Consider the following 22,758-nt stretch of genomic DNA (forward strand, 5'->3'; position numbering starts at 1 on the left):
GGGTAGATTCCTGTCTGCCTTAATCTGCAATTTAATAACCCTGGAACCTAACCTACTTTATTAAAAATTTTATTTTAGTAATATGTGAATAAACTGCAGAGGCCACTGGGGTGTGGACTAGCTTGGCCGGGCACTGGGAGCTAAGGCTATTATTCCTCATAGTAGGTTTCCTTTAATACACCAATTTCAAATTTAAAAAATCACCCATGTCCCCTTTATCTCCTCCCCTGTCGCTTCCCCCCTCAGGACGTCATACATGTCTGCCCTACTCCTCACAGGCCACTCCCATGGGAGTAGGGACGCAGCTCGGCATACAGCTCTGCCCCTTACTTTACAATTTTACTCAGGTTTATAGCCTATAACTCTCAGTGAAGGTCATTGTAAAATTCGGGCTCAGACACTTCATAACTCCACTGTGCTATGAGATACTGTGTTCTGTCATGAGTATATAAAACACAATGACACACTGAGCTCTGCTCCCTCACCTAATTAATAAAGCACACAGTTATCTCTGCTTATATGTCTATAGCTAGTAGAGTACCGTATATACTCGTGTATAAGCCGAGCTTTTCAGCAGAAAAATGTGCTGAAAGAACCTCACCTCGGCTTACACATGAGTCAATAAAAAAAATAAACGTAGATACTCACCTCACAGGGTGAAGGCTCTATACTAAAGTGGGCTGGTTGGCTATATACTAAAGGGGGCTGGCTGAATACTACTAGGGTCTGGCTGTCTGTATACTACTAGGGCCTGCCTGGCTTTATAATGCAGGGGGCTGGCTGTATACTACTGGGGGCTTGCTGGCTATATACTGGGAGGCTGTGACCAATGCATTTCCCACCCTGCTTACACTCGAGTCAATAGGTTTTCCCAGTTTTTGGTGCTAAAATTAGGGGCCTCGGCTTATACTTGGGTCGGCTTATACTCGAGTATATAGGGTAAGTCTCTGCACACTGTTGCTTGCCAGCAGGAAGTGCCTGTGTCTGAGCTGGTCTTGTAAAGCAGGGGGGAGGGACAGGAGGCAGAGAGCACTGCAGCAGAGAGACAAGAGAAGCTATTCATGAGAAGAATTCGACCAGAGTGAGAAGATTTACGGTCATATCCAGGAACAACCAAAATTGTAAACACCAGGACTGATAGAGACAGGTTGGAATTATATCTGTCAAATGCTATACTTTTGTTAATATGGATATCGCTAGGAAATGTTGACTGGATGGCGCACAGGGATAGTGAATGGATGGTATGGAAATGGTCCATGAAGTTAATCAGTTGCTTAAAAAAATTTATTTTATTGGATGCCAATAAAATAATGTTTTTTTAAGCAACCAATTAATTGTGAAATACTCTCTGCTGAACTATGTATCTCATCACATCTGATGACATACACTATTTCAATGTCATATAATGATTACTAATAAATAAAAGAATACAGTAAATTCTACATCTCTGTTTGTGAGACTTACACGTATAATAGTCTCTGCTCCCGGGAACGCTGCATCAGACAGGGACAAGCTGAGATATGGGGATGTTGTATGTCTTGGTTCTAAATGGCTACTGATGGGAAACAAGCTGGAAGGATTGAGCCTCATTACTGAGGAAAGCAGTGCCAGGCTGACAGAACACGGCAGGGATCACACAGCATGTGGCTCCCCGGAGATATACTAATGTTACCGGCAGAACTCAGAACAGCAGACATGACATATCATGTATAGGCCATTATATACCCTATTCCCAGTGTCAGCAGCTCACTGTCCTTAACCCCAGTTACAGCTGACCTTTGTATTGCACCCAAATTGTCCACACCCCAGTTGTCAGTATGTCTTTGTCTTTTACCCCAGTTGGCATTGTGTCATTGTCCTGTACCCCAGGTGTCAGTGTAATGTTGCCCTGTACCCCAGGTTTCATTGTGCTGTTGCTCTGTATCCCAGGTGTCAGTGTGGAGTTGTCCTGTACCTTAGGTGTCAGTGTGTCGTCCTGTACCCCAGGTGTCAGTAGGGTGTTGCCCTGTAATCCAGGTGTCAATGAGGTGTTTTCCTGTACCCCTGGTTTGTTTGTGTCGTTTTCCTGAACCCCTGGTGTCAGTGTGTCATTGTCCAGTATTCCTAGTGTGAGTGTGGTGCTGTCCTGTACCTGTCACTGTATCATTATTCAGACTGCCCATGTGTCAGTGGGTCATCATTATTATTGTTATTTTCTTTACCCAGTTACCGTGTATCATTGCCCTGTCCTTAGTGTCAGTTTTAAGAAGGAACTGATACTCATTTGGTGATCAAATCATTTGGTGATCAAATCATTGTAACAAATATGCCATATAGCTTGTTACTTTCATGCTATGCTCGTCTAAATCTTGATTTGGAATGAGCAGAGGGGGCTGAGGCTTCAGTGATCCCCTCTTTTATCATGTGTTGGTTGCTATGGGTAACAGCCCATTTGTGTCAGCTAGCACCAGCATATGATATAATCGTATTTCTTCTCATTAATGATGTGACAGTGCTGCAGATTCTCCTTCTCCAGCTCTCTACATCTAAGCCATTTGTCAGCGCAGCGTGGACGCCACACAGGACATGGCCGTTGCTCTCGCTTTCTGATTTCCAGCACCTGCCCTAGATTTTATCTGACAATGTTAGAACATAAAAATTCTCTAATAAGTGGCAGGTATCTCTAAGCTCCATTCCCACAGCCAAATATAAAGATATGCACCACTGCTGAAAGTAAAAACAAAAACAAACCGCAGATTACTATTACTGTAGGCCTTTTACAAAAATCCAACGTAAAACATAAGAATGGTTACAAAAAATCTGTAAAAAACATATTAAGATATAAACAACTTAATGACATAACATTCAGTGATTAATATATGGTAATTAATATGAAAATATACCAATATGAAGAATATTTAACACCAGCCCACAAATTTTGTTATAGAGTTATGCATATATTGACATAAACCATCCCCAACAACAACAAAAACCACAACCCCCAACACACTGAAAATTATTTTATACACAGATTATGGATTATAAACATACCGTATATACTCAAGTATAAGCTATCCCGAATATAAGCCGAAGTACCTTATTTTGCCAAAAAAAAAATGGGAAAAACTATTGACTTGAATAATAGGGTGGGAAATACATTGGTGCCAGCTCATGGCCCTCAGTGTATAGCCAACAAACCAATCATCCACCAGTATATATGTAGTCAGCCCCTGCCCCCTAGTATGTAGCTAGCCTAGTATGTAGCTAGCCAGGTAGGTCAGGACAGGCAGCACGGGAACGGAGTCAGGAATGGAATCAAGGTCACAACGGGAAATCAGGATAATCGCAAAGGGCATGGAACACAGCTTTCTCTTAGGCATAGAAGCACAAAGATCTGGCAGGGGACACAGGAAGGGGCTGGCTATTTAACAGAGTTGGTAGCTGGCCAGCGCCAATTAGTGGAGCACTGGCCCTTTAAATTTTACAGAGCCAGCGCAAGTGCGCCCTAGGAGAAGGGGACGCACACACCGAGCCGCGAGAGAGACCACTGGAACAGGGAAACGTAAGTGAGACTACCAGCAGCCCTGGGGAGCACACGGAGGCACATGGGAGTAAGTATTATACATATAAGTATGTGTAAGTAAAGCGCTATCCTCACCGGGGCCATACCTTGGTGTAGTGTGCGGCAGGGTGTAGCATACGGCAGGGTGCAGGAGAGATCTTCTCACCCCTCCCATCTCCGTAGAAAGTTGGCATCCTCAAGGTGGGCAATACGGCCATTCAAATGGATTGGCGTATTGCCCACTTAAGTGAATGTGGTTGTCTGCTACCCATATTAAAATGGAACAGTACAGGTAGCATGCGGCCGTATAAAAACGTTTGAGTGGTCTATATATTACATATAAGTGTGTGTTTTTAAGTCTATATTATACATATACATGTGTAAGTCTATATGTGTGTCTTTGTGTGTCTTTGCGTAAGTCTGTATTATACAGATGTGTATGACTAATACATATATATTTTCATTGTATATGACTACATTACACATTTATGTTTGTGCATATGACATATATACACTCACCTGCGACTTTATTAGGTACACCATGCTAGTAATGGGTTGGACCCCGTTTTGCCTTCAGAACTGCCTCAATTCTTCGTGGCATAGATTCAACAAGGTGCTGGAAGCATTCCTCAGAGATTTTGGTCCATATTGACATGATGGCATCACACAGTTGCCGCAGATTTGTCGGCTGCACATCCATGATGCGAATCTCCCTTTCCACCACATCCCAAAGATGCTCTATTGGATTGAGATCTGGTGAGTGTGGAGGCCATTTGAGTACAGTGAACTCATTGTCATGTTCAAGAAACCAGTCTGAGATGATTCCAGCTTTATGACATGGCGCATTATCCTGCTGAAAGTAGCCATCAGATGTTGGGTACATTGTGGTCATAAGTAGTGATGAGCGAGTATACAATTAAGACATTTAATTTAATTGTTTAATTGAAGAAAACAGTGAAAGAACACAGTGCAGAACAGATTGCAGATGTTCGGGAACATCTGCAATCTGTTCCGGAGACACGCGTGCAGAACGGTGTTCTCCGCAATAGTATTTGAAGAACAATATGTGTGAAGAACACATTACAGATGTTTGGCAACATCTGCAAGTTGTTCTCTACACATATTGTTCTTCAAATACTATTGCGGAGAACACTGTTCTGCACGGGTGTCTCCGGAGCAGATCGCAGATGTCCCGGAGACACGCGTGCAGAACGGTGTTCTCCGCAATAGTATTTGAAGAACAATATGTGTGAAGAACAACTTGCAGATGTTTCCAAACATCTGCAAGTTGTTCTTCACACATATTGTTCTTCAAATACTATTGCGGAGAACACCGTTCTGCACGCGTGTCTCCGGAACAGATCGCAGATGTTCCCGAACATCTGCAATCTGTTCTGCACTGTGCTCTTTCACTGTGCTCGTTCAGTTTATAATTTTACTGAAAAATGCTCGGGTCTCCCATTGATTTCAATGGGGCTCGTTACTCGAAACAAGCACTCGAGCATCTGGAAATGTTCGGCTCGAGTAACGAGCACCCGAGCATTTTAGTGCTCGCTCATCTCTAGTCATAAAGGGATGGACATGGTCAGCAACAATACTCAGGTAGGCTGTGGCGTTGCAACGATGCTCAATTGGTACCAAGGGGCCCAAAGAGTGCCAAGAAAATATTCCCCACACCATGACACCACCACCACCAGCCTGAACCGCTGATACAAGGCAGGATGGATCCATGCTTTCATGTTGTTGACGCCAAATTTTGACCCTACCATCCGAATGTCGCAGCAGAAATCGAGACTCATCAGACCAGGCAACGTTTTTCCAATCTTCTATTGTCCAATTTCGATGAGCTTTTGCAAATTGTAGCCTCAGTTTCCTGTTCTTAGCTGAAAGGAGTGGCACCCGGTGTGGTCTTCTGCTGCTGTAGCCCAAAGTTCGACGTACTGTGCGTTCAGAGATGCTCTTCTGCCTACCTTGGTTGTAACGGGTGGCAATTTGCGTCACTGTTGCCTTTCTATCAGCTCGAACCAGTCTGCACATTCTCCTCTGGCATCAACAAGGCATTTCCGCCCACAGAACTGCCGCTCACTGGATGTTCTTTCTTTTTCGGACCATTCTCTGGAAACCCTAGAGATGGTTGTGCGTGAAAATCCCAGTAGATCAGCAGTTTCTGAAATACTCAGACCAGCCCTAATGGCACCAACAGCCATGCCATGTTCAAAGGCACTCAAATCACCTTCTTCCCCATACTGATTCTCGGTTTGAACTGCAGGAGATTGTCTTGACCATGTCTACATGCCTAAATGCACTGAGTTGCCGCCATGTGATTGGCTGATTAGAAATTAAGTGTTAACGAGCAGTTTGACAGGTGTACCTAATAAAGTGGCCAGTGAGTGTATATATGGGTTGTAATTAGGTTATGAACATGTGTTGCATAGGCTATGTTCTCACCACCGCTAGTGGTGACCATAAATATGTTGTTAGGGAATAGAATTAAGCACACCCTAAACTGATGGTAAAAAGAAGCCCCTGGCTTATGATTATATACAAGTTACCTTTCTTCACACATTGCTGCAGGCCACGGTGGTGTAAACCTGGCCTTACTTTCTAATTTTGCTATTAACAGACGCAATCAGAAAACTGAGATAGAAGCCTTGAAAGAATAGCAAATGCCAACGATTCGCCAGCACTTGGGATTATTTCCGTCTTTATGCCATCTCCATACCAAGGGGCCGTGAGGGACATGAAGGGGGGCGAGGGTAGCGGCTGAGTGGCCAGGTACAAGGCGTTCAAGTCCCACGCCAGAGCAGAAATTGCAGCAAGCAAACTTTCAAAAGTGAAAGTTCACATGCTGCGGAATATTTCTACGCCAGGTTGAATAAATTGCTAGACAAAAAAAGTGTAGAAGTGTGGAGGAGGGTCAAGCGCAATTTCCTTAAGCTGCCAAAGTACCCGCCACTCACAGGAGCATCATGGCATAGGCATGTAAAATATTTTATGTAAGCTGCACTGCGAATTTGCAAATATGGAGGGGGCACTTGGTAAAGGAGGACACTTGTTAAAAAAAAAGTGGGCATACAAAATAAGGGGGGGGGGGGGTACATGTCAAAATAAAAGAGGGGCACTAGTAAGTGCCTAGTGACAGTATTAAAGTCCCCTCCACAGAACAACTACCAAAAGTCTTCAAAGTCTTTCGCTTTACTTCCATTGAACAAATATTTGCTTTTCTATACAAGCAATTAATGCATTTCCTCCCTAAAGTGACCCTCTATTAGAGTTTAAAATCTATAACAATATAGCATTGTATCCATCTTAAGCAGGCCTCTAAACACATCTGCACTAATCTCTTCCAATTCAGGATATTTTGGGGGGTATTTTATCAATTTTGCCACAGGGTCCATGTTTTTGGCGCCCAAATCATGCTATAATTTATGCTGGGACATTAAATTGTGGCGCAAGGGGTTAATGAATTGGCACACGCCTGAAAAGGTCTCCACATTCATGATGGCCAAATTGAACTCCATAGACCAGCTTTTGCAGCTCTTAGGGGGATATTTATCAGAACCTTTGCGCACCGCCAGTGGCGCAGAGGCCCTGAAATAATCGCAAATGCTAGGTTATTGCTAGCTTTTGCGATTATTTTTCACAATCCGCCACCTTCACGCCAGTTGGCTGCGAATTTACAGCGGCGGGGCTATCATACGCTGGCGCACGAGCACCAGCGTATGATAAATATCCCCCTTAGTCTGCAGCAAAAAAAGTGTTGGGAAACTAGAAGCAAAGGAAAAGTGTCAGAATTTAAAATTTGCTCTACAAAAAAAAAAGCGGGAGTGTCGGAAAAAGAAGAAATATTGTGGCACTGAAATTTCATAGATAAGGTGCAACAGAAGCAGCAAGGCAAATTTAAAAGGCATTTTTGTGATGGAAAGTGAGTAATAAATGACCCCCTTTGTTACAGTGGATCGGTGCCTATTAGCTATAGATTTTCATTCTCTAGATCTAAGGCCTCCTGCACATGAAATTACTTGCAGGGGCATTTATTTATTATTAGGGTGGCGCTAGAACCATTCTATATTTTTTAGTCTGATATAAGTTTGTGGCGCAAGGGATTAATAAATTGACTGAAAGGTTTAGAACTCCCTCCAAGTTTTTAGCTGGGCTATTTTTATGCAACGAAAAGCTCCAAAAAACGTGTCGGAAAGATAGAAGTGCCAGGAAACTTGTGGATTCACAAGTGGTGCCAAAAAATTGGGCACAAAAATAGTTGAGAGTGTCGAAAAACACCAATTATGACACTTCATGAAATCAGGGGCAAGAGGCGCAGACAGGAAAGAAAAGAAAAACACAGCCACTTTGGTCTCCGGAAACAGATATGTATAATGGTCAGATCCCAAGGACTGAGAACATTACAGTGAATGAGAGTCCTTGCATCATAGTGAATTATGATGTAAGGACTCCCCATCTGACTGCCAAACTTCTAAATGTCGGCGCTCCTTTTTGGCTGACAGACTCCCATCCAATGAACTGTACTCTGTCCTAACACACCAAGCTTGTTCATGGTGGTTTGAAACAAAAAGTAAAATGCAAAGATGCAGAAATGTCTTGCTTCAGAAAGAATATTTTCTCCGATAAATTTAATTATTTTTCTATGACCATCTCATAATCCAGAAAGCCCCTTTCAAAAAACTATCAAGATCTACTGATGTCAGATTAAAGGGATTTTGCAGTAACTGTGCTGGATTATTAAAGGATGCTCACTGCAGGAAAGGTTTCAGGGTTACTTCCATAGCGTTGCTTTGATGTTTTAGATAAGCTTCCCTGACATCCTACTATCCACCTAACATTCTTTCCTTCCTTTGTTCTCTCCACCTGTGTTATTCATCTGGAATGTATTTATAATTAGTTCCACAGGCTGATACATTGTACCCAGGTAAATAAAAAGAAGACCTATTAATTTTAATGCAATCACAAAAAAGTGGTTAAAGGGCCATCCCTGTAGCAGCGAGACTCCAGGGATGAGAGGTGTGGCGGGAGAGCGTAATTAGAGGCAAAGATGTGGATCACGATCAAAGCTCCTTATTCCAGAGTATATGAGACAACACAGACCAGAGGCATCTGCAAGCACAAGGGGAGGGACTGCTTCCCTCCAGTCCCCAAAACTTATGTGCAGTGAACTGCTGACGAAGCACTGACAAGAACTTAGTCACATCAGACTATTAGGTTTCATGGGGAAAACTGCTTGCGCAGGTATTTAAGAAGTGTCTGCACTGAGATTGTGTCGCACGTGACCCTCTTTGTGGCGCAGCTGCGCTAGCCCCCAATCGACACAAATAAGGGGGCGTGATAAATTTGAAGAAGGTTGATGGCCCTGACCCACTGCACCCTCTTCTTAAAGTGTGGGAGAGATAAATCTCTCCCAATGTATCTTTCACTTCATTCTTAACCTCAAAGGCAGGGGCGTCGTTAGTTCAAAAGATCTTGGGATCGTGCCTCGGATCTCCATGGGTCAGCAGGACATCTGCCCCGCTGCCCGGGCATCCTCCCCTCTCTAATCATGATCCGTGTCCTCAGGACACAGATCGTGATAAGAACGTGTGCACTCACTGCTTTCCCCTGCAGGTCCTATCCTACTTACTTACTGGATGTAACTGTGTACATTACTTACTGGGGGCTATGTGGGTACATTACTTACTGGGGGGGTAACTGTGTGGGTACATTACTTACTGGGGGGGTAACTGTGTGGGTACATTACTTACTGGGGGGTAACTGTGTGGGTACATTACTTACTGGGGGGGTAACTGAGTGGGTACATTACTTACTGGGGGGTAACTGCATAGGTACATTTCTTACTGGGGGCTATGTGGGTACATTACTTACTGGGAGGGTAACTGTGTGGGTACATTACTTACTGTGGGGTAACTGTGTGGGTACATTACTTACTGGGGGGGGGTAACTGTGTGGGTACATTACTTACAGGGCGGTAACTGCATGGGTACATTACTTACTGGGGGCTATGTGGGTACATTACTTACTGGGGGGGAACTGCATGGGTACATTACTTACTGGGGGCTATATGGGTACATTACTTACTGGGAGGGGGCTATCCTACTTACTTACTGGGGGGGTAACTGTGTGGGTACATTACTTACTGGGGGCTATGTGGGTACATTAATTACTGGGGGCGGTAACTGTGTGGGTACATTACTTACTGTGGGGTAACTGTGTGGGTACATTACTTACTGGGGGCTATGTGCGTACAATACTTACTGGGGGGGAACTGCATGGGTACATTACTTACTGGGGGCTATGTGGGCACATTACTTACTGGGGGGGGGCTATCCAACTTACTTAATGGGGGTAACTGTGTGGGTACATTACTTACTGGGGGCTATGTGGGTACATTACTTACTGGGGGGGAACTGTGTGGGTACATTACTCACTGGGGGGTAACTGTGTGGGTACATTACTTACTGGGGGGTAACTGCATGGGTACATTACTTACTGGGGGCTATGTGGGTACATTACTTACTGGGGGCTATGTGGGTACATTACTTACTGGGGGGGTAACTGTGTGGGTACATTACTTACTGGGGGGTAACTGTGTGGGTACATTACTTACTGGGGGGATAACTGTGTGGGTACATTACTTACTGGGGGGTAACTGCATGGGTACATTACTTACTGGGGGCTATGTGGGTACATTACTTACTGGGGGGTAACTGTGCGTACATTACTTACTGGGGGGTAACTGTGCGTACATTACTTACTGGGGGGGAACTGCATGGGTACATTACTTACTGGGGGCTATGTGGGCACATTACTTACTGGGGGGGCTATCCTACTTACTTAATGGGGGTAACTGTGTGGGTACATTACTTACTGGGGGCTATGTGGGTATATTACTTACTGGGGGGGAACTGTGTGGGTACATTACTCACTGGGGGGTAACTGTGTGGGTACATTACTTACTGGGGGGTAACTGTGTGAGCACATTACTTACTGGGGGCGGTGTGAGGCATAGTACTCACTTAAAATGTGGTTATGCCTAATGGAGAAGATAGAGGACACGTCACCTGCAGTCACTGGATGTGAGTAGGGATTTTTTTTACTGTGTTTCTGTAGCTGTATATACCGTCAGTAAAGTTGTTATTGGCACAACCACATGTGAGGGGTTATGTACAGGGGGGGGGGGGCATTACTTAAAGTGCGATACACACACATTGAGGCCCGTGTCCTGGATCTTTTACCACCTTAGCAACGCCCCTTGCTAATTTAATCGCAAAACTACACCACATAAGAGGAGGTGTATTTGGGTCCATTGCAACTGGTGCAGTCTATTCGCCCTTCAGATTATTATAGAGCAAATTTTGACCAGAGAAGTCTGGGGTTAATCCCATTTACAACATACAGTGTGTATTGTGGCAGAACCACTTCCTGTGAGCCTGACCATCGCTTCACAGTAGATACAAGGCTCAGTAAGACTGCAGGACCCGCTGAACCAGGGGAGAATGATCATGTTCTGCGCTTATCAGCCCCTAGTCCCAACACATGTAAAATTCATGAAGGTCTCACCGGGGGCTAGTCTTAACTAAGGATTCAAGGTTGCAAACGCAGCTCGGCAGACAGTGCCAAAGCGGCTGAAGAAGGTGAAACGCGCCATACATCCCAGCAGTTCATTAAAGAGAGAAACCCTCCACCGAGCAGAGCAGGAACATTCACATCTCCTCCCCAGCACCAAACAGAACTGCAAGATGCCCAAAAACAACAAGGTCATGAATGTTACACTGTATTTTATACTAATTATATCATTATACTACACAATGTATAATGAAAGAATTAATTGTTTTATGCAAATAATAGATGAAAATCTACCTAATATATATTGGGTGCTTGTTAAACATTTACATTGGTCTTGATAGCCCCCTGTACTGGCACAATGATGCATAATTTATTACATAGAAGTCATGTTTTCCTGGTGCATATGACCCCGACGTTTCAGATAAAATCTTCCACTTTTTTCAAAATATCTGCTTCCTGTCATAGAATAAAATCAGTAGAAAGATGAACAGATGTGATAGTACATGGATAGAAGTTACAGTGCTGCCTATTTTTGTTTTGTTACAATTGGCCATTTTGGATAGGGTCCTAGGATAGCACCCAACATTCCTAAAGCTGGGCTGCTTTTTTCTATTTTGATAGATAGATTGATATGGATACGAGGTAGATGATATATAGATATATATTAGATAAATAGATGATAGATAATGCCTTCCAAAAATAAATGTTTGATAGATATAAAGAGATGGGTAATGAATAGTAAAGGCAGATCATATCTCCTTCAGAACATATTTTGTTCCTCCTTGAGGCTATAAAAGATGAGGCAGGCTCTGTACCTTTGCTAAGTTCTTTATAGCGCCAGTTTCTTATAAGGCTCCAGGGTAATTCATTGTATTTATCTCTACTTTCCACCCCATTAGAAGAGGATGAGAGTATTTTACAGCTTTCATGTCTTACAAAGATACTGCTGATATTTCATCTACTGAAACCTGTAAGTAGATACATAAATAGATGAAATGCTGGCAGTGCCATATCCCTCATCCTAAGGCAGGGATAATGTTCATTGCCTCAAATAGGTACTAGGATTGTGGGGGTCTAAAATGGTTAAAACTGCTTGTACATGGTAGGATGTACATTATTAGCAATGTAATGTAATTCACCATGGTGGCACCAGATTTAGCAGTCTAGAGCATTTTCTTCCAAGTCTTTAATATCAGTCTATGTATATATTTTTTTAATTATCCTAATGGATCCCAGGAGTCTGTGACTGTGGGAGAGTCTGCCCCAGAGCTGCACTGACTGATCCTGAGATCTAATGTAACACACTGTGTGACAGGATCCCCTGCTCAGCCTGTGATGCCGGCATTCTCTATGCTGAACAGCTTGTGCTGGAGCTAATGTGCTTGTCAAATGGAAGCAAATCCAGACCATGAGTGCTGGAAAGCGCTCAACCGGATGCCAGCCAAAACCAGCCATCTGAAGAATGGCGCAGAACACAAGCTGGAGAAATGATGGGCTTGGAATTAAGTGGACAAAGCAGTTAAAGGGAACCTGTCAGCAGAAATTGGCCTAATAAACCACTACCAGTATGTTTCCAAGCAGCTGAACACTTTTAAGATCATGATTCTTTCATGACTCATGTGGTGGCATAATCCAGAAAATCAACTTTGAAGTGAGATGTAAACTGGTTGCATAAAGTCAAGGAGGCGGAGATTTTAACACTGAAGTCAAGCTCTCTCTTCTTCAGAAAGCCTTGAACCCTATAAATGACGGTCCTTCATCCAGAGACATCACTAACCAGACCTTCCGATGCATGATGTCAATCAAATTACATCTCACTTCAAAGTTGACTTTCAAGATGATGCCATCATAATAGACTATGAAAGAAACAAAAGTTAAAAGGTATTATGCTGTTTGACAATATACTGGTAGTGGTGTATTTGGCCAATTGCTGATGACAGGTTCCCTTTAACAGAGAGAAAGATAGTGTAAAATCCCCATGGGTGCATGCCCTGGAGACTGGACAAGGGCTCCTTAAAATATACAAGCAAGAAACAGGCGGCACTTTGGATGCTTCAAGTAAAACATTAAAGAAGTACATTATTCATGGCTTCAAAAAAGCTCTAGAGAAGGAGCCAAAACATTGCAGAGTGGCTGAATAAAGTGCTCTTGTTATTTTTTTACTTAAAGCAATGCAAGTACAGCCTATTTTTTGCTTGTTGCTATATAAATATCAAATAGTTAGTCAGATACAGATAGATAGCTAGTGACAAACATATAGATGGGATGGGGGGATGGTTACATGAAATAGGGCCTTCAACTGTAGGGGATGCAGGATTCTCAGCTGTAACAATAATTTTTGGAGGGATGAATCTAATTGAGCTCTGCTATTATGCCACCTATAAACTACAGGGAATGACTCAATTACCTGCCCTATTGATGCCCACTCTCTCCGGATTATATAATAATAAGCTATACCATGCTAGTTTGATTCCTGCCACGCTGGGGGTTCAGTGATTAAAGCGGTGATGCCTTTGATGATAGATTAACCAACATCAATCAGCTTTTATTAAAGACATTCTCTGGCTATATGTAAAATAAGATGTATAATGAGTAATGCAACTTTCTAAAAAGATTATAGGGCAGATGTATCTTTTTTTGCATTTATTTATTTCCCACAAGATACATCTGCCCATATGTGTGTTTCAGTTTCCTACTAGCCTTTATCATAATCCTGTCCAATTAGTTTGTTAGAATGTATCATCACAGGCAAATCTGGAATCCATCCTGTTTAGCTCCATGATGTGCCCGGTGGTACAGATTCTGTTAAGTGAGTATATGATAAGAATAGTCCCATGACGGATTAGTAGGAATATAACAGATGGTCTATAGTAGGTCCACAGACAACAAGCTCTTTAACATCAGCTATAGACAAACCATGACCCACAGTGAAAGTATCCAAAACAGATAAACACTTTCCCAGCAGCTATCATAAGAGGTTGTGTTATAAATTATATCCACTGTATAACTGATGATCTATATAATGAACCTTTTAGCTCGGGAATGTATCTCCTGTATTGTGTTTCTGTAGGATCAGTGGACAGGAGAACTATATAGATACTGTCCCCACAACCACCCTTTGTTCTTCCTCAAACCTTTCCACGAAGATTTGTGAATGCCCTAAAAATCTCCTTTCCCAGGTCCTTTAAATACCTTGGTGAAAGCTGTGATGGAAACGGCACATGCATGGGCACGGGGCGGCATCTAAGCTGGCAGCAAGACATAGTGCAACGCTGGCTAATCCCATAATTGTACATGGCATTATCCATGTCACACAAGCCCAGCTAAGCTGAAGGATTCCTGGTTGACATTTTATCTCAGGAGATGAGACAGCATGATGGTAAAAAAAATGGATGGAGGAGAGAAAAAATTTAAAATGGAGGTATTGTCATCCTGGGTATGAGAGGCAGGGTCATGTGAAGCCTTCTGCAAGGCTTTTTATATCCAAGTGAGATCAATAGAGGCGGCCATATAAAATAAAGTGCTAGGGGGACAGATCAGCAGAAATCTGCAGCCATTCCGTCTCTGACAAGTTGCCATTACAGCTTTGCTTATCAGACTGTACGTATATACTTTGTGTTTCAATTCTTTACCACTTATAAGATCTCTGTTTGGTGTCAGTGACTGGAAATATAAAAAGCTGTACAGGCCTATCATTTTACACATCTGACAGATTGCTGAAGTTGTATCCAGTCTGAACAATCTTATGAAAGGAAACAATTGTCTTTCCTGTGCTGACATTTACCTTTATCAGTGTTTTAGTCTGGATACAAATAAGGGGTATATACCAGTATGAGGATCTAGACCAGCGATGGCGAACCTATGGCACGCGTGCCAGAGAGGGCACGCAGAGCCCTCACTGCTGGCACGCGCCCCATCCTCCTAACCACTGCCAGGTGCGGACAACCACTGTCCACACCTGGTTGTCATGGCTGCTGGCAGTATCGGAGCTGTGCTCCGATACTGCTAACGGCCATGACAGAGCAGGGTGCTGACACTTCCTGCTCTGTCACTCCAATCACAGCAGCGCACAAGACGGTAAGCGTCCCAGCGCTGGCAGCGAAATGATGTAATTACGCTGCCAGCGCTGGGCACCTTACTCCGTGTGCGCTGCAGTGATCAGCCGGAGGAACGCCGAGCCTGAGGTGAGTTTTTTTTTTTTTAACTCAGCGCATCCACGGGGCATAGATCAGCAGGAGGCTGATTTCCTGCCCGCTCCCGCCCCTCCCCTCCACTAAGCAACCGGCCCGAAACTCACTGCGCCGCTACCACAAGCCCCCGTGCCTGAACCCCAGCCCGCTATCGCACCCCTACCCCCCCCCCGCCCAAACTCCGCCCACTACTGCAATTTGCCTGCCCGAACTCCGGCCGCTCTCACTAAACCCCCCCCCCCCAACTCCGGTCACTGCCCCGCATCACCCCCTCCCCTGGAACTCATGCCTCATAACCCCATTGCCCCGAACTCCAGATGCTGCATTACCCCCCCCCAGCCCTAACTCTGGCCGCCCACCCTCTGCCCATCTACCCTACTGACCCCCCCGGAACAACAGACACCTGAACTTCTGCCCGCCAGCATGGCCGCCACCTTGGACAACCAAAGAGTAAGTAACATGTATTTCTATGTATGTATTTATGTATATGCATATTATATTATATATTTATACCTGTGTGAGGGCTTATTTTTTGCGTAACATATTTTACTTCTCATTTACTATTCCATGTCGTTTACTGGGAAGCTGTAGATTTTAATACTTTCGCTGTGCGCTCCAAATCATTTGTCTCCTTTATTCTTTGGTTCGGTCCTATCACAGTGATACCAGATTTGTAGGTTTTATTGTGTTTTAATACTTTTTCAATAATTAAAACAGTGTACGAAAAAGAAAATAGTTTCGCCATCTTGTGACGCTAATAACTTTAGTGCACGGAGCTGGGGAGGTGTGGTTTTTTTGCTTTATGAGCCGTTGTTTTCATTGCTACCATTTTGAGGACTGCGTGACCTTTTGATAACTTTTTATTACTCTTTTATGTGATGTAAAATGGTGTAAAAGTGGCGTTTCAGTGTGTATAGGACTGCTGGAATCCGAGCTCAGGCAGTCCTGTGTAAATTGATTCTAAACTAAACCGTCAGTTTTCTGGTTAAATTGCCGTACTGGCACTTTGCCATAAGTAATTAGGTTTTGGGTTGCAGTTTGGGCACTCGGTCTCTAAAAGGTTCGTCATCACTGATCTAGACTGTTATTGTCATTACCAACAGAAACCCCAAATTAACAACTGCTTGCTCTCAATGAATATAAACATTTGGGAGACCTCTATCTTTAATGTAAACCTTGATCCTTCTATTCATCTTTAGATCAGCAAAGCCAAAATTACATCCCTGATATCTTGTTCTACTTGTCATTTGCATTATTGTTTCTCCTCTACTCACATCCAAAGCTTTTTTCTGCTGTTCTCTTGGCACCATAGAACAGTGCACTGTGAAAGCACAAATAAGTTACAAAGGTAAAACCTGTACCTGACTAAAGGAAGGAGTGAAACTGTTTGCAGCTCTGGATGTGAATGGAAAAAGCAACTTTCTTTCTTCTATAGCCTTAGGTTAGTTAGTGCTCATTGCTGGACCTACTAGGCTCTGGTGGCCTTTTAACATTGCAGGAATCTTTTCTCTCCCCTGTACACGTAATCTACGAAGGAATCGCTATGTCTTTTGTAGAATGAGTGTGAAATTTGTATGGAATTTCAGACATTAGAGGGTCATTAGGACGAGAAGAGATGCGAGTGAGGCTCATTATCGCATGGCAGTGTAGGAAGGTCATGTAAATTCACTAGATGCTTTGTAGAGAATTGAAAAATTTTAAGCCACAAAAAAATTAACTGAAAAAAACACCAAGAAAACCTAATTTTACAATTTCTTAGCAACATAATGCGTGGGCATGGAGTAGGTGGGGGTGACGTGGGGGGATATAATGAGGGACTACAAGACACTTATCCTATAATAAATACATTAATGAGATAAAACTAAGAAGAGATGTGATCTCGTAGAAAACATCCAGATGCGGTAAACGTAGTGTTTATGCATAGCAATTCTCTAATATGTTACAAGGATATATAGTACAGAAATATAATTTTGTGAATTTATCATGGCTGCGAGTGAAAAATATCTGCCGTGTATTGCCATATGACTATATAGAACTGCCAGCAATATGTATTACCCCCTTATAATTCACAGCCAATCATAGTCAGAACCATTGTATCACTGCAACCCAATAGTCAGTACCTTCATACCACCGTAAGCCGAAGACAATACCTACATATCACTGCAACTGATAGTCAGTGCCTTCCTACCATTGTAAACCATAGAAAGTGCTACGTATCATTGCGACCCATGGTCGGTGCTTTCCTTATATTGTAAGCCATAGACAGTGCCTACATATCACTGCCACCCATAGCCAGTGCCTTCCTACCATTGTAAGCCATATAACGTGCCTACATATCACTGCCACCCATAGCCAGTGCCTTCCTACCATTGTAAGCCATATAACGTGCCTACATATCACTGCCACCCATAGCCAGTGCCTTCCTACCATTGCAAGCCATATAACGTGCCTACATATCACTGCCACCCATAGTCAGTGCCTTCCTACCATTGTAAACCATATAACGTGCCTACATATCACTGCCACCCATAGTCAGTGCCTTCCTACCATTGTAAACCATAGTCATAACCAATGTATCACTGCCTCCCATAGTCAGTATCTTCCTTCCACCATAAGCCATAAATAATAGTACCTACATATCGCTGCCACCCATAGTCCGTGCCTTCCTACCATTCTAACAATACTCAGTGCCTTCCTACCATTGTAAGCCATATACAGTGCCTACATATCACTTCTACCCATAGTGTAAGCCATATACAGTGCCTACATATCACTTCTACCCATAGTCAGTGTCTTCCTACCATTGTAAGCCATAGACAGTACGTACATATCACTGCTACCCATAGTTATTGCCTTCCTACCATTGTAAGCCATAGACAGTACCTACATATCACTGCTACCCATAGTCATCGCCTTCCTACCATTGTAAACCATAGACAGTACCTACATATCACTTCTAGCCATAGTCATTACCTTCCTACCATTGTAAGCCATAGACAGTACCTACATGTAACTGCCACCTACAGTGAATCCTTTCCTAACATGATAAGCCATGGACATTGCCTTAAAGGGGTTATCCGAGTTAAAAAATAATTTAGGGCCGGGCTGGGATGGGCTATGTAAAAAAAATAAATGTGTACTTACTTCCTCCGGTGCTTCTGATGTCTGTCTGATCTGTGCCCCGGTTTGTTTACAGGGGCGCACTTGGAGCTTCCAGCCGGCCAGAAGCTCCCATCCAGCACCATCTGTGGCTGGCCACATTGGCCAGCCGGAAGCTCCCGGTGCGCAGGTACTGGGTCAGACGCCGCGCTTCCCTTAGATGGCTATATTCAGCTATATTCAATTCCTACTTAGCATTTATAGTCACAGGGTATGTGTCATTGCAGTTATATTTTCTATATAAACTTATTGGGGTGTATTCCCGCTAGTGGCATAGAAGCCCTGAAATAATGGCAAATGCGAGCTTATTGCTAGCACCTGCAATTATTTACCTCTTTCCGCCACCTCGCCATGTAGTGGCGTGAAGAGGGGGCGCAGCCTGCGGGGAGTGGCCGGGAATGGCCTGCACACTCGCTCTAGTCTGGCGTCGAAATAAACGCTGCACAGGCCCCCATCAGATACATCAAGAGGTCAGAGCCAGATGCTGGGGGGGGGGGGGGGGGGGCTATCATGTGCTGGCGCAATTAACCCCAAAAATGCTTTTTCAAATGCACCAACCCACTGTAATTTAAATCTCAGACGACTTACTACAGATCTATCATGTGAATCTAGATGAGGGAGACGGAATTATTAAAAAGTCAGAAATTTAGGCACAATCCATGCCAGTTCTGGAAAAACTTAGGAACAGCCTGTGGCTTACTGCATAATTCTTGTCAATAAGTACAAATCCACTGCAGACATTAACACATCATGTGCCAAAATAAAACCACATTTATTAAGCAGCCTAGATCACTATAAAAAGTTTGATCATGACTAAGGCTGCATAGCCGAAACGCGTTGATCGTTTTGTCTTCACTGTGAACATACCCGATGTACTGATGCACCAATAAAGCAAGTTTTTAACCGGAGAAGAGTTTGCGCTGGAAATCCTTTCTTCATAAAAAGTTTGATGTACAAAATATAACAGAAGATCTCAAATGATGCACCAAAAGCTAGGAATAAGACACCTGCCTAATGAAAATCAGCCTCATAGCCTCATATTTATTCAGTGATGGAGTGAAAAATGCTAGAAAAATGCTTTAATTGCTAGAAAAAGTCTGTGCCTCCATTTAACTGCCAGACAGTCAGTGCTGCCATACCAATGCCAGTCATAGCTAGCAACTACTGCCATAGTTAGTGCCTCCCTAAGAGTACCAATCAGCTGCTTTCTGATGTGGTTTTCAGATACATCTTTACTGCAGAAAAAATCCTATAGTACAAATGGTAAATCAACAAAGGTGTCTGTTTCCGCTCCTGATTTTTTTTACACAGAATTTGGATGGGATTTGGATAAATCCTTCAGACTACACTGCTGATGTAGTATGCTGTGGATTTAGAATGACAATTACCGTATATATCCACTCATATAATGCCAGACACAGGGCCTACAACAGGACCAACTAGATATTGATCCTCCCTCCTTTCGCAGCTTCTACACCCCATCAGGCCACTCAAAATTAACATGTTAATACTGCAATCTCTGAAAGTACCTTAATGTTTAGAGTTTATAGGGCACATGTGCAGTTTAACAAACTTGGAATACTTCCAAAAGAGAAAAAAAAAGTCAGTATACCAGTTTGTAGTTGGTATATTATCTACAAGATTCCTCCATCCTATATAAACCAAATTTAGACTGGCAATAAACATATATACCAGTGATGGAGAACCTTTTAGAGACCGAGTGCCCAAACTACAACCAAGACCCTCTTATTTATCAGATAGTGCCAACAGAAAAATTTAATTATTGATTTATACTCCCTTCTCTGTCACAGCTTTCATTGATACCTGCACCCTGAGGACACCAGTAAAGCAGAAAATAGAATAATTTTGGATGATCATTGTAGCTTCCCTCCAGGGTCCCATAAACAGGAAGAATTGTCAGGGCAGGAGCTACAATGAGCTACAACGATAATCCAGATCTGTCCACACCATCCCACTCCTCCAGTAGTCCCAGTTAGCACTGTCAATTTAAAATAGCTCTGTGCACAGCAAGTCCTGGGCTGTCTGGAACTGCAGGAAGATATCTGGACTCCACTCTGTTGATGGCCTGGGTGCCCTCAGAAAGGGCTCTGAGTGCCACCTCTGGCACCAGTGCCATAGGTTAGCCACCACTGATATATACCCTACAAAAAATGCCAGACTTCAGACAATTGGTTACAAAAATATAAAATAGGCTATTATTAATTCATATGCAAATGTAAAGGGAAGGACAGACATTTAGTGCACTGTACTGGAGGAGAACACAAGAACCATCCGGCTCACACTGACATAGCAGAATGCAAATGTTTATTTGTGTACAAATATATAATTTCACTAAGGGCAGTTTGCCTATTTCATGTGCAGAGGGCGCCAGATTCAGAATTTGTGGCGCTCATTCTTCATGAATCTAGTGCCCCCTGCACTGCCCAAATAGAGTGCACCACTTTTTTTTTGGTGCACCTTTAACATGGGGTGTGCGACACAATTCTGTCAGACTTGCCATGTTAAATCTGGCGCACGGACCGACTGAGCCCTTTACGTGCAGACATTTGTGTTGCATGAAGAATAGTGCAGCCACGCAACAAATGAGTTGTGTGCATCACATAGGTGGTGCAGACCCTTCTTAAATACCTGTGCAAGCAGTTTGCACAAGAAAACTGGCGCACAGAGCTTAGTAAATGTGTCCCTAAATGTGTCCCTAAATGTGTCCCTAAATCTGTCCTAATATCAGGTATTTCTCCCTGCACCCTGTGACTGACTGTCAGAACTTCTTTAGCCCACGGCAGGTAACGTTCTCTTTCAAATCTTGTAGTACAGGAACATGCAATCTGAGAGGAGAGGCAGCAGAAGTTATAGATTTATTCCTGTATAATGTATATTTTATGACTCCACTGTACTTTAATACCCTTACACAAGATTGGTATCACCAATGCAAATATCAGGAATTTAAAGGGAATCTCTACCTTTAAGTCAAAGCATGTCAAACCACTATCAGCGTGATGTCAAGCAGCTACAAACCATCCAGATAATGGAGTTAGATGTACATTAAATTGGTTGCATAAAGTCAAGCTCTCCCTGACTTTGAACGTCTTCCCAACACTGTGGATGCAAGTCCATCAATATATATATATATATATATATATATATATATATATATATATCACTTCAAATTTGATTTTCTGGATGATGCCACAACACTGTGAATCAAACTTGATCTGTATGGTGTTAAGATGCTTGATGGTTTATTTAGTCAATAATTGTTGTCAGGTTCCCTTTAATAAATATTTACTGCACTAACTTGCTGGCTTTATGTGAGACATATCACAATTTAGATCAATAAAAGCAACAGTAATGAGGCATCTACTATACCGAAATTTTGGATGAGACCAGAGTAGTTCATCATGATGAACCTAAGTGCATGCAATTATTTCATACAGTCACCAATTGTATATCATCTGACTGATATTTTGTACTGACCTGGTTCAGTGCAATTCTTCTCTATGGATCCATTGCCTGATGCCATAAGTTTACGGTGCCGCCATATAAAGGAGCTTGATGCTGCTGTGCGGTCTTTTGAAGATCTTCCTCGTCCTGAAACACAGTGATACATCTCATGAACGCCTCACTCTTAGGACTCTTTCACATTGGCGTTGTTTTTCACATCCATGGTTCAGTGATTTCCATGGATGCCATTGGGGCAGATGTAGTATCGTATATGCGCCAAAAAAGTGTTGGGAACGCATTTCTTTTTAGGCGCAAAAGTCTCATCTCATTTGTGTCGGCATTATTATGGCGCCCGAGTGATTGGTTCCGTCTGTGCATTAATTACCTACAGCCGTGCGCTACTTTAATACATCGGGCTATGCTTTCCGTCGTCGGATCTCAGATGCCGACTGTCGAGGTTGCAACAAAATTAATAAATCCCCCAATGTGTGAAATGGGTGTTTTTAGATTAGCTTATTTTTTCACTGATCCTTTGTCCGTGGAAAGAATTTTGAAACATGTCCATTGATTTTCACTGATGCGGATCGAGCAAGGCAACAGAAGTCTATGGGTCCACAAAAAAAACTGATGACAGGTCAGTTTTTTTCACTTCAATCTTATCATCCAAACCTTCAGTTTTTTTTGTAGACATAGAAACAAAACTAAAGAAAACTTTTCAGATGCACACAAACGACCCTTACTTTAAATGTACCGTAATATTTCTGAAATAAACTTTAAAACTTTATTTTTTTAAGTGGTGTCCAGGTTTGCCATTCACAGCCGTTATACAAT

General features: G+C 42.9%; 1 protein-coding gene across 2 annotated transcripts in view; it reads right to left on the reverse strand.

Annotated features, from left to right (window-relative positions):
- SLC24A4 (solute carrier family 24 member 4) overlaps window positions 1-22,758 on the reverse strand; it is a 73,899-nt gene that overhangs the window by 46,778 nt on the left and 4,363 nt on the right. For both annotated transcript variants that reach the window (XM_072116542.1, XM_072116543.1), the window contains exon 2: window positions 21,961-22,074. In XM_072116542.1, coding sequence (XP_071972643.1) covers window positions 21,961-22,074 — 114 coding nt within the window. The remainder of the gene's footprint in view (window positions 1-21,960; window positions 22,075-22,758) is intronic.

The sequence above is a fragment of the Engystomops pustulosus genome, chromosome 7, assembly GCF_040894005.1.
Source record: "Engystomops pustulosus chromosome 7, aEngPut4.maternal, whole genome shotgun sequence".
In the NCBI taxonomy this organism is placed as follows: domain Eukaryota; kingdom Metazoa; phylum Chordata; class Amphibia; order Anura; family Leptodactylidae; genus Engystomops; species Engystomops pustulosus.